The sequence below is a fragment of the Hypomesus transpacificus genome, chromosome 22 (assembly GCF_021917145.1).
Source record: "Hypomesus transpacificus isolate Combined female chromosome 22, fHypTra1, whole genome shotgun sequence".
Lineage (NCBI taxonomy): Eukaryota > Metazoa > Chordata > Actinopteri > Osmeriformes > Osmeridae > Hypomesus > Hypomesus transpacificus.
Window position 1 is genome coordinate 13732671 of NC_061081.1, and position 12214 is coordinate 13744884.

The 12214-nt window shown below is 46.5% G+C and overlaps 2 protein-coding genes across 2 annotated transcripts in view; both read right to left on the minus strand.

The window, feature by feature from the left end:
- The window catches only part of smad4a (SMAD family member 4a), a 13371-nt gene extending 7019 nt beyond the window's left edge, over positions 1 to 6352 (minus strand). Inside the window, 8 exon segments of the mRNA XM_047044421.1 lie at positions 2028 to 2078; positions 2623 to 2665; positions 2667 to 2731; positions 3302 to 3511; positions 3812 to 3841; positions 3929 to 4103; positions 4260 to 4654; positions 6274 to 6352. Coding sequence (XP_046900377.1) covers positions 2028 to 2078; positions 2623 to 2665; positions 2667 to 2731; positions 3302 to 3511; positions 3812 to 3841; positions 3929 to 4103; positions 4260 to 4499 — 814 coding nt within the window. The 5' untranslated portion in view covers positions 4500 to 4654; positions 6274 to 6352.
- Positions 6353 to 8510: 2158 nt separating this feature from the next.
- Positions 8511 to 12214, minus strand: LOC124484447 (bone morphogenetic protein 10-like). The gene is made up of 3 exons (XM_047045362.1): positions 12186 to 12214; positions 11297 to 11850; positions 8511 to 10797 (listed from the first exon to the last, which is right to left on the minus strand). The coding sequence occupies exons 1-3, from the start codon at positions 12212 to 12214 to the stop codon at positions 9758 to 9760; spliced, it is 1623 nt and encodes a 540-aa protein (XP_046901318.1). The 3' UTR covers positions 8511 to 9757.

Here is a 12214-nt window from a genome sequence, read left to right on the forward strand (position 1 = left end):
CCAGAGGCAGGGAACAGACCCTTAGAGGCAGGGAACAGACCCCCAGAGGCAGGGAACAGACCCTTAGAGGCAGGGAACAGACCCCCCCTAGAGGCAGGGAACAGACCCCTTAGAGGCAGGGAACAGACCCCCAGAGGCAGGGAACAGACCCTTAGAGGCAGGGAACAGACCCCCTAGAGGCAGCGGAACAGACCCCCTAGAGGCAGGGAACAGACCCCTAGAGGCAGGGAACAGACCCCCAGAGGCAGGGAACAGACCCTTAGAGGCAGGGAACAGAGCCCCTAGAGGCAGGGAACAGACCCTTAGAGGCAGGGAACAGACCCCCAGAGGCAGGGAACAGACCCTTAGAGGGCAGGGAACAGACCCTTAGAGGCAGGGAACAGACCCTTAGAGGCAGGGAACAGACCCCCAAAGGCAGGGAACAGACCCTTAGAGGCAGGGAACAGACCCTTAGAGGCAGGGAACAGACCCCCTAGAGGCAGGGAACAGACCCTTAGAGGCAGGGAACAGACCCCCTAGAGGCAGGGAACAGACCCTTAGAGGCAGGGAACAGACCCCCCTAGAGGCAGGGAACAGACCCCCAGAGGCAGGGAACAGACCCCCTAGAGGCAGGGAACAGACCCTTAGAGGCAGGGAACAGACCCCCCTAGAGGCAGGGAACAGACCCCCAGAGGCAGGGAACAGACCCTTAGAGGCAGGGAACAGACCCCCTAGAGGCAGGGAACAGACCCCCTAGAGGCAGGGAACAGACCCTTAGAGGCAGGGAACAGACCCCCAGAGGCAGGGAACAGACCCTTAGAGGCAGGGAACAGACCCTTAGAGGCAGGGAACAGACCCCCTAGAGGCAGGGAACAGACCCCCAGAGGCAGGGAACAGACCCCCCCAGAGGGTAGGGTATAAAGAATGAAAGGCACATTGTCTTTAAAGGACACTGGGGCAGTGACGGGTCAATTAGAAATGATTGTAGCGCACTGTATGACTTGATCCATGTTTCAAACTGAGAGCAGAGAAAACAGCCACACTCCACACACATACTCATCAGGAAATGATGACATCCAATCAGGGTCTTCCTCTTCCAACACAGGTTTCTGCAGAGTATTTTTCCTTCAAAATCAACTAGCTCTTACAGAAAGGACACGCCATGTCTGACATAATCGGAGGGCAGCTTTCAGTTCAAGAGTAGAGCTGGAAAAACTCTGGGTTAGTTGAATAAAACCTGCTAGCGAGCAGGCTAGCTGCACGGAGTATGATGCAGTAGTAACTGGCTCTTTGAAAGGCTGGTGGGATCAGCCAATAAGAGACCGAGGCTGGTGGGATCAGCCAATAGGAGAAAGACTACAATTACCAGTCTCACCCTTGCATGAAGTCAACAGACTTTTATCAGTTACAGTTATCATAAATTATGGTTGGGCTTCTGCTCTAATACCTGCCACTAAGTTTTCTTTGTTATTCTCGTTGTGAGCAATCTTTAATGCAGCGGAATGGGTGCGTTCATGATTAAAAAAAACACTCAGCAATACATACATACAAGAAACTGAAAACTCTGCAAATTTAACGGGTAATAAATCAACAAAACAAAGACGTGTCTACAAGTTGTGTTCTAACAGACACCCCGGGAGAAAACACAAAACACCAATCAGCTATATATATATATATACACACACACACACACTTAATTCTTTCATATCTCACCTACACAGAGTTTCTATCAACTCCGAGTCAACTAACTCGTTTTCTGAAACACCCCCCCGACACATTTAAATTTAGTAGACGTTCTTATCCAGAGTGACTTACAGTAAGTACAGGGACATTCCCCCCGAGGCAAGTAGGTTGAAGTGCCTTGCCCAAGGACACAACGTCATTTGGCACAGCCGGGAATCGAACTGGCAACCTTCTGATTACTAGCCCGATTTCCTCACCGTTCAGCCACCTGACTCCCTGACACCTTCTACTGACACAGACAAACACACACGCTCTTACAGAGACCCAGAGGGACTCACATCCCACTTTAAGTTAGGCCCACTCACCTGGGTGATTGGATATGGGAGGCTGGAATGCAATCTCATTGGCTACAGGCCCTACAGAGAGAAAACGGTGAGACTAATTAATATGTGGTCATTCAAAGCACCGTGATGTTTACTTGAAGCGTGGGTTGTTTAATCAAAACAAACCCACATTGATATGGAAACACATCATTAGCACTATGGATAGTTCAGAGCAGAAGCTCATTAACATCTTCTTCCTTTAATGCTATTATATTAACTGATCGATGCATTTATATAACATAGCGCCATTACTCCAGTAGTCCAAACGTTTTGAGACCAACATCTAAATGGGGGAACTGAAGACTGAGAAAGCCAAGTCCAAGGTCAGCACACTGTCATTAAAGCCTCAAAAAGTAGGACTCATTAAATGCAAGAGGGTGTTTTTCACGTTTTAAAACTTTCCACTGAAATTGCTATGCTGAGGTCTATTACCATATAAACAAATGCAAAGAAAATACAAAAGTTATCTCCGCCCTTTGGACCCCTTCAATGATGACCAAATCCCCCCCCCCCTCCCACCCATTTCCAGGATGCTTTTTAGCGCTGGCCTGCGAGGCGTAGCAGGGGGGCCACTCACAGTAGTGCCCTGAGGGAGGCATGGGAGGGTGGTGCTGCAGATGGACCGTTCTGGTGGTGAGACACCGTGAGCGGGAAGCTCCCGTTCCGCGTCCAGTCGGGGGCAGAACCTGCACACAAAAGCCTCGGTGAATCACAGCTTTGTTTGGGAGCAGCCAACTGACGGGTGGTCTTTTTACAGGTGGCAGTTGAAGGACGTGTAACAGCTAGGCGGCTTTACTGTGGCTGAGCAACATGAAACAGGTCTGACAGCCATGCACAACTGATAGGCACCCTCTGTGGGCTGTGAATATCCCTGCTTGTATGTCCGTGCAGAGAGTGACAATGGGTGGTTAGTGGGATGGGAAACTTTTGGTACCTCGCGATTTGATCCAATTCAATTCTTGGGGTCACAACTCGATTTTTTGCTTTTTTTTTTTTTTTTTTAGTTTGTATAAAAATAACATTACAACAACAACAAAATTCCCTCCACCCCTAGTGATTAGTCAGAAATGTGTGTGTGAGTCAGAGACAGAGAGAGAGAGTCAGAGAAATTGAGAGTCAGAGAGAGAGAGAGAGAGAGAGAAAGAGAGAGAGAGAGAGAGAGAGAGAGAGGAGAGAGAGAGAGAGAGAGAGAGAGAGAGAGAGAGAGAGAGAGAGAGAGAGAGAGAGAGAGAGAGAGAGAGAAAAAAAAACCTCACTTGAAGATCCAGCTGCGGTGATGCTGGAGAAGGCCGAGGTGGAGGCCGAGCCGCTGCCCTCGGGTGGGGGGCGCAGGGTTGGACTGCCGAAGGCCTCCTGGGAGCCTGGAGGTCTGGAGGGGGGGTGCTGGACGGTGGGGAGGTGGAACTCAGAGCTGGTGTGAGGCTGCTGGCTGTCGTAATCAAACTCGTCTTTGACTGTGAAGTTGCCTGGGAGACGAGAACGGTTGGAAGGCGAGAAGAATGTTTTCATTCAGTAGATTCACAGTCATTCATTTGATCCCAAACAGTACAGTAGCCTACAGGGGGGATTTCAATGTTCAATCTCAATCTGCAGTCCTATGGCCCCTTTTACTGGCTGTGTCACAGAGGGCTTTACATACGCCGATGGAACTGCACCTAGTCCAGGTGCTCTAACCACTGAGCTATGACCTCCCATTAAGCTTGTCGAGTGCGTGTGGGATCAACACGGTGGAACAGCGTTTGGGAATGATGCAGTGCCTACCGTACCTGAGCTTGAAAGGGTCAGTCCTGAGAGATCTGAAAGCATAAACAAACAGATTCATGTTTTTGTTTACGCCAGAAACACCCCCGACAGCGTTCAGCTAAACAGCAGTTCCGACTGACCGATGCCTGGTGACACAACCCTCTCATAGTGGTAAGGGTTGACACACACGTTGTCACATTTGAGATCAAACGCGAACTGGCAGTATTTCACATGCTTCAGCTCGTTCTTGTGGAGATCTGGCCAGCGCCACAGTCGTGCGTACACCACATGGGGAAACCCCTTGCGCCCCGCGACCTGTGAACAACAAATCAACAGCATTTGTAAAGGTGCTGGTCGTCTGGCCAAAATACGTGTGGCCCCCTCAGTTCGAGGAGGCAGATGTGTTAGAAGTTGTATCGTACTAACCAGCTGGATGTTTCTAAGACCTCCAACACAAGCAGTGAGCTATACCTGCAGGCGCCCGTCCAGGGTTCGCTGAATGGTCACACACTTGCTGGGGTGCGCTCCGTTGGTGGTGATGGCCGTGATGAGCGAGTCCAGCTCGTCCTTCTTCTCTTTCAGTTTCTTCACCAGGCTCTCGATGGCCCGCTTGGCGAAGGTCTCGCTCTCGCCACCCTGCCGGTGGCACATGAGGCTGTGCACGATGCTGAGGCACGCGTCGTTGCTGGTGGGAGTGTTAGTGAGCGACATCCTGCTCGCCCAACTGCAACAGGTTAAAGGATTTCCAGCTCAATTTCCCGAGCCAGAAAGGCCCTCTTGCTAAACTCGATGTCAGGATTACACTAGGGTGAGAACGGCATTGGGTTTTTGACACGGGGTTATTCAATGCTGGCACAGAGTGCAGTCTGCAGGGAAAATAACATACAGTCAGGTAAACACTGTGAATTAATATAACATGGTGTTCTTCATTTCAATTCTGAAATATTTTTTTTGTCGCATTACTCATAAAGGAAGTTTGATTAACTAATCAAGGTTCGGGAGGAAGATAGCGCACCAAGACTCCTCCTTCACTAATCAACTAACTAGTGATGGGAAGTTCGGATCATTTTACTGATTCGGTTCTTTGAATCTCGTTCAGTAAAATGAACGAATCTTTTTTCGAGTCTTTCGTTCATTTTAAGGGGGGGAGGGGGGAGCGTATTCCCTGGCCTAAATGCGTCCACTGCAAACACGTATCATATTCTCATGTTGGTGCATGTAAACCAGCAAATACTATTTTAGAAGTAATTCCTGCATTAAAACTATGTATCATGACAGTTTGTATGATTTGAAATGGTTATTGGTCAAGTGAACGAATCATTGATCCGAAGACCCGGTTGTCAGATGAACGAATCATTGATCCGAAGACACGGTTGGGAGGAACAATTCGTTCATCTGCCGGGTACGAGTCTTTGGATCGTTTCAAAATGAACGAATCGTTCACGAACGACACATCACATTACCAGCCTGTACCTCATTTCATTAGGCTTTGCCACCAGCTTCCTCAACCATCGAGCTCGGCTCTGCGACCAGCTCTGATTCAATAAAAGCCGTGTATTCAATCTATGGTGTGATTACTGAACTCGTGAACTGAATGCTAAGTTAATTCATTATCAGTTATTTCGACTAGTTTGCTAATATCCTGTGCTTGGTTATTGCACAGAGTTAAAGGCTAGTAAAGAGTTTCTGACTGCATAATTGTAATGATAAAGTAATTTAGAACCTAAAATGAATAAAGAGCAAACAGGGTAAAAAGGTAGCGTTAAGCTTTCAGACAAGTTCTACTGACATGCTAGCTAACATTAGCTAACCTATTGTTTACAAATTCTGGATTTTCTGCTCCTGTCAGAAACCCAAAGCAACTAGCTAGCTGGCGTAGCTAATTAGACTAGAGCTAGCTCAGACTCAAAACTTGTTTGCTTTATAACTATTACAGTTACGTCCGTTTTTGTCGACCATTCATTTGATTATATCAACAACAACTAAATATTACTAGAGAAGTACTTGAATAAGGAATATTTGAGGTAAGCCTTGCCTTATCCCAATTTCTCCTCATACAGCTCAGTTAGCCGTAGCTCCCCAGACGAAGAGAGAAAAACCACAAACGCTAGAGCTACTGTAGCTCGCTTGCCAGTCCAGCCCAGTCTCTGGATATTACCTAGTAAATGGTATATCGATAGGAAATAAGGACAACTGTATATTGCTTTTATCTAGTTGGATAAATAAATGTAATGTTTATCTATAAATAAAACGTGTATAAAAAATATGTAACTAGTATTGGTGCACAGCTCTAAATAGCTAACCAGTTAGCACGACTGCTAAAGAAAGTAAACAAGTGTGGTATCTACATCCCAGGTTCAGAGAGAGCAGAAAAGTAAATGGACGTCATACAATAAACTGCCTCCATGCAAACAAATATGTATATAACTTTTAAGCAAAATTGTTCCCATTTTAATGTACGTTTTATGCAGTAATGTAGACTTACGTGAGTCAACTTTTCTATTTCAGTACAGTCAGTCCTCTATGTACATTGGATCTAAGAAAAATCTAACCAATGGCCTTTGTTTGGGCCCGTGGGATGTTTCTCAAGCATTTCAAATGCATTGAATACTTAATATTGAAATTTAAAATAACACCGAATTTTTACTTAATCTCTTAAAAATTTAAATATGAATTTATTTAAATGTTTAAAAAAAATCAGTTCCAAAAATTCAAGGATCAGAAGTTCAGGTCACTTAAATTTGAACAGTTAAGGCGCTGGACAAAATTCCTCAGACCACAAATTCCGAACAAATTCTGATTGCAACATCTGGGATACTAAGGTATTGCTTGCCTCAGACCGGACCTCTCTCCTCAGACCACAGGCTGTGATTGTGTACTGATGCATGTACAGTCTGCATGTATGACTGCCTGCAGCTACACCTGGATGAGAAGGGCCTGAGGAAGGGCCGGATCCAGATTTAGTCCGGACAGTCCGGTTTTCCAGCCCTTTGTCCGGACCGATGTTGCGTGTCCTCCTTTTTGCCCCTTTGTCCTCCTTTTTGACCCTTCCTGCCCACCGTCGCAATTTATCACTCGCGTAGGCTTTCAGAAGCCAAAAAGAAGATCTCCTTCAAACCTAGGTGGAGTTTAGAAGTCCACTTTGCCGCTAAGAGCAGCAAATATCAATATTGTGCCTTCTGTAAGCTCTGTCGCATTGATATAGACGTGAGTAGTAGGGGTGGGCGATTCTGCAAAATTTGGTATTGATGCGATACCAAGTAAATACAGGGCCAATATTGCCGATACCGATACGATCTACTTTTGTGTAGGGGAAAGCAATGCCTCCAACAATGAGGTCAATGAATCATCAATATGTACATTTGAATGAAAATAGAAAATGAATATGTAATTATTGTAACACTTATGTTTATTGTAGGCACCTGCCCACCAAAGTAAGTTCCTTGTTTGTGTACACTTACTTGGCAATTAAAGACAGTTCTGATTCTTCTGATTTGCATTTTCATTGAATGCTTCAAAGATTTTTTCCCTTTGATTAGTTGAGAAGCTGAGCTTCTCTTTCTCTCTGCCATTGTGCAGCCATCAGTTTGCTGCTGACTGAGTCATGTACTGCATGTGCACGCCGGCAACCACTCACAGCATAGCAGGGAAGGGGGGGGGAGGGGCAAAGTGAGCTTGAGTGAAGTAAGAGAAGCGGTGTTTGCACAATCACTGATGTAAAGGGAGTTGTGTACTGAACATAAACGTAAACCCAAGTATCGATCTTTTCACGCGAATATCGATCAATACTGATAGCAATGTTGGTATTGATACTAATAGGCCTACTTTAGATCGATCGGCCCACCCCTACAATTTGGAGCCAAAATGAAATACATCACCTTCACAAGACAAGGTTTAACCCATTAGAAAAAGTGGTTCTTTCGACAATACGGCTTTTCCAGTTGTGTATTTTGTGCTTTCAGAGTTCATTTCGCACCTCATACTTTCAAACAATCATCGGTCGAAACGTTCCAAAGACAACAATATCCTCTTCACTTCATCGGTTTGCAGGTCCAGTTGGAAACCGATAATGGGTTGGACACTGAACTTTCAACACATACTCTCACCAGAAGTCCGAGGCAATGAAAACAGACAAGAATGGAGGGATTGTTGGAGCAATCTAATCGGCCGACCCTCCCTGTCACCCACTTTAACTGCTACCAAACAATAGGCCTATAACTTCATAGAGAGGCATCACAACAGAAAAAAGAAACGTAGGTGAATTCATGGCAATGAACATCGGACGAAAAAAACGTCAACGTTTCATTGTGGTTTTCCATTAGGGTTACCATTATCAGGCTGTTGACATCTAAAGCTGGGTGATGATGTGACGTTTTTTGTGCGTGTGGGGTTTTTTTTTCTTTCATTTTTTTTCTTCCATTTGGCTTTGACCCAGACTTGATAAGGATAGCGGTGTGTCCGCGTCAACAAAGGGAAGTAGGCTATAAAGATCACAGGCAGGAGCAGCCTCCGTTGGGCAGCGAGGCGGAAGGCTGAACGGAGTGCAAAGACCAGGAATCTGACAGCACCCTCTCCCAACTGCTGCCCACTTCGAGTGGCGTCTCTTCCTGAGTGACGGCCTACAAGTTAGCAGGTCCAGACACCTCGTTATCACCGTGGCATAAAGGGGGTGGGGTGGCCTGGCATGTGGGGCTTTGAGGGGCGGTGTGGAGAGTAGGAAAGCCTAAATGGGCTGGAGGCAGAGAGAAATAACCTGACAAACAAGGGTTTTGAAAGTGTTTTTAGTAGCTACTAAAATCCAAATGACATGGTTAAGGAGGACATTTTGAATGTCAGGGGAACTTACATATGAATCTTATGACATGGGCTGCATGGTCTTGCAGCTGGAGATGGTATTTTGAATCCCATACAAGCCAGTTGATGAGCAACAATTAAGTATTGAGAATGTTTTGAGAGCTGTAAAGAAAAGTGTTTTCCCGTCTCCCGAGGAAGGGCTACACACAGGGCTCTCGTATCTTTCTCTTTTGATCAAACTTGAGAGCCCTGGCTATGCACAAATGATACACAATTACCCAGATTGAAATGAGTGTCAGAGAGTGGTTTAAGTAGCTAAAACATGTTCACAGGGATTTCTAATGTGCTTTAGATAGGCCTCTTATAAGCAGCACATCTCTTCAGACCAGGTGACCATTTTATTTCTTGGGTATCTTCTGCCATTGTTTAACAGTGATATCGGCCCTCAATCAAACTGTACGTCACCACACACAGAAAAAGGGGAGAAATTTTAGTCATGCTATTTCCATCTGGTGTCTTTGAAATAAATGGTTGGTTCATCTTAGCACAGGGAGAGAAATTGTATAGTTCACTGCATCAAACTGTACCTTGGGATTACAGACGGTACGGGTAAGTGTTTTTTATTGTAATCAGTCTCCTTTTGTGTCTACTGCATAATGTATTTCTGAGGTATACATTGTGCACGGTGTTGTGTTACAGATGTGTAATGGTGTTTTTGTCACACTGCTACACTGCTTGAAACTGAACCCAAGACTTTCCCCCCACAGTTGCACTTGTGTGTATGATTGAGTGACAATAAAAGGATTTGGCTTAAAGAGAAAAGTCAGATAGTAACTAGTTATTGCAACACAATATGCAAAGAATGCAACTTTGTTCTCTATTTTAAATAGCATTTTAAGTCATTCTGATACCATGTTAAATACCTCTATACAAAAGCAAATTTACATGATGAAATGCACAAACTTGTCCTTCGTTCTCTGGGGCCCACACAAAGGATCCATGCCCTAAATAAGATACAGCAGATATTTAGTTATTGATTGTTAAATTACAAAGCAAGGATAGTTACGTGTTTGTGGTACATGGCCCTTATTGTGGAACTGGACAGTGAAACTGACAATTGCTCAGTCATCATATGAATCCACAGTCTGTGTCTGCTGTAGGCCCAGGTGTGTGGACTATCTACAGCCACATTCAGCCACCACCATGCCCTCATATTTGTGCTTGTATGTGACCACTCCACCGTCCTCGTAGAGCAGTGATATGGGGTCCAGCTTTGTCGGCACACAGCAGGCTCGAGAGGCCATTTGTGGTCTGCGGACGCTGAGAAGAGTCTGGACGATGGCATGCTTGGTGGGCGACACCTCCGAGGTCATAGGCGGGTTGCAGACGCCGTTACACTCGTAGGCGTCGTAGCCCAGGGGCTGGATGACCCAGGAATCCCATCCAATGTCCTTGAACTCCACGCGGAGCGGAGTCCTCTTGCAGGACTCGCCCTTGACATTGCGACGGACTCTGGGAGGTGTGTCGTAGATAAGGTTGGAGTGCAGCCGCGCGAGAGACGTTTGTTTGTCCTGCTCCTCGTTGTCAGGGATGCCGCCGTTCCGGTTGTCACCGGCCCTAAGTGGCTGCTGGCTGACGTCTAGGTTTGCTGGAAGGTCGTTGTCGCGTTCCATCAGCTGCTGGGTCTCTCGTCTGTCTTGGCGGACGCTCTGATCGTCCGAGAACACGATCACGACGGGCTTGTGTTTCCCCTCGGAGCTCCGGTCTGTGTCCACGCCCGACGCGTTCTCCACCTCGTCTGTGATCTTCTGAGGGGTCTCCTTGTGCTCAGGCTCCACGCTGGCGATGTGGACCTCCAGCCTGTGGGTGGTGCAATCTGTCTTCCGCCACGCACGGAGGGCATGAGTCAGATCAAACGACACCCAGGCCTCGTCCTCGCCGCGCACATGCCTGGTGGCCAGCTCCTCCTTCTCTCTGATCTCCTCCTCCTTCCCTCTCCTCCCTACCCCCCCATATGCCCTCCAGAATCCCACACTGTGTATTTTATACACCGTAACCTTGCGGTCGAGGCCAGCGAAACGTCTGCGGTCTCTCTGCACCAGGGTGTAGAGTCGGAGTTGGGCGGTGGTGATGTGTTCGTGGGGGGGGATGGAGATGTTGAACAGCAGAGGGTGTCTCCTTACACCCATGGACGTCACACTGTAGGGGGAGGAATCTGGAATTAAAATATCAATAGGTGTCTGAATAGGATTTACATACAGATTTAAAAGATGAGCTTTGATTGAATTTGTATTAATTGTTTTGTCTAACTTTCAATTAGATTCTTTGTTTGTTGACATATCATGTCTCTCCAGAAAAAAATAAGCTTTTGGAATGATTAAAAGGAATGGTTAGAAGGTGGAATCTAACAAAAAAATTGTCAGATTGTCTCATTATTTATCAATCTAAACCATAATCCTATTTATGCAACTATTAGAAAAAGATTTTTCTGGAAACTAATTGCATTTCATTAACATAATTGTGTGCAGAAATGTCCAGGCAGAGCAATCCTTCTTGAATACAAAACTAATTTTCTTGGATCAAATAAAATCCAAGTATATCTTTATGATAACTATCGTACTTACAATCAACGTAATGAATAAATGACGAAGCTTCTGGTGTTGTTTCTCCTAACAACAACAAAAAAACTTGTGTTACAAAAGAAAAAGTTGTACCTTCATTCTTGAAACTGCGTATTATGTTGGCTGAGGGCACTGTGGTTTGACCGTGGGCAAATCGGTTGTACAGCTCCAGCATGTATTCTGGTGGCTCCTTGCGGGAGGCGCGAGGCTTTGGCCAGGGCCCCAGCTCCGTGAGGTTAAACGTGGACAGAAACTGCCCCAAAAGGTCCTGGACATCCAGGTCACCCTCCTGCTCCAGGAGAGGGGTGTTCAAAACCCCTCTCGCCCCAGGCCCGCGACGAGTGTCCTGGGGGGCCATGATGGGACTGGCCTGGCTCGCCCCAGGAAGCAGCACCAGCAAGACGCTCAGAGCGTAGCTGTACACAGGTCTACAGGACACTTGAGCAGCCATGGTTGATTCAAGGTCAGATTTAGGTCCGAAGAGAATGTCAGATATGGAAATAGGAACGACTCCACGGCAGAGAACACCTGTAGAGAATTGCACCCTGCTATCTAACGGCGTTAGGGGGTTGAGGGGAAAAATTGCTTTGTCCTTGTGCAGCTTGTGATTGGGTGCAGAGGGCCGGACTGTGTTGTCAGATGTGCTCCTGTGACATGTTTGGAGATGTCACAAAGGCTCCGCTAGCCCCCCCCCCCCCCCCTGCCTCCCTCTGGGCCGGGGGCGGGTGACGAACACAAACCCCTCTCGAGTTGTATCTGCTTTCCATGCGTGCTTTTCTCAGGGTGCCGGCTGTTGTTCATCACGACAAAAACTACAGCCCTAATCTCTTATCACTCAATATGGAAGTGAGTTTGAGAAAAGTGGGGCAGAAAAAACGTTCTTATTTGTTTACCGCAGTTTTACATACTGTAGTCAATGTTGTTTTTCCCTCCGAGAACATGAGAACTTAATGCAAAGTTTGTGTCCATGTGGATCGCTTGCCAAACGCCAGAGAGCATTCTTTGATCCAT

Coding starts and splice junctions, on each gene's coding strand:
- LOC124484447 (XM_047045362.1), bottom strand. CDS start 12,214: ATGGATCAAAGAATGCTCTCTGGCGTTTG. Junction 11,851..12,185: donor AGAATGCTCTCTGGCGTTTG/GCAAGCGATCCA, acceptor AACATGTCACAG/GAGCACATCTGACAACACAG. Junction 10,798..11,296: donor ACGCAGTTTCAAGAATGAAG/GTACAACTTTTT, acceptor TTTTAATTCCAG/ATTCCTCCCCCTACAGTGTG.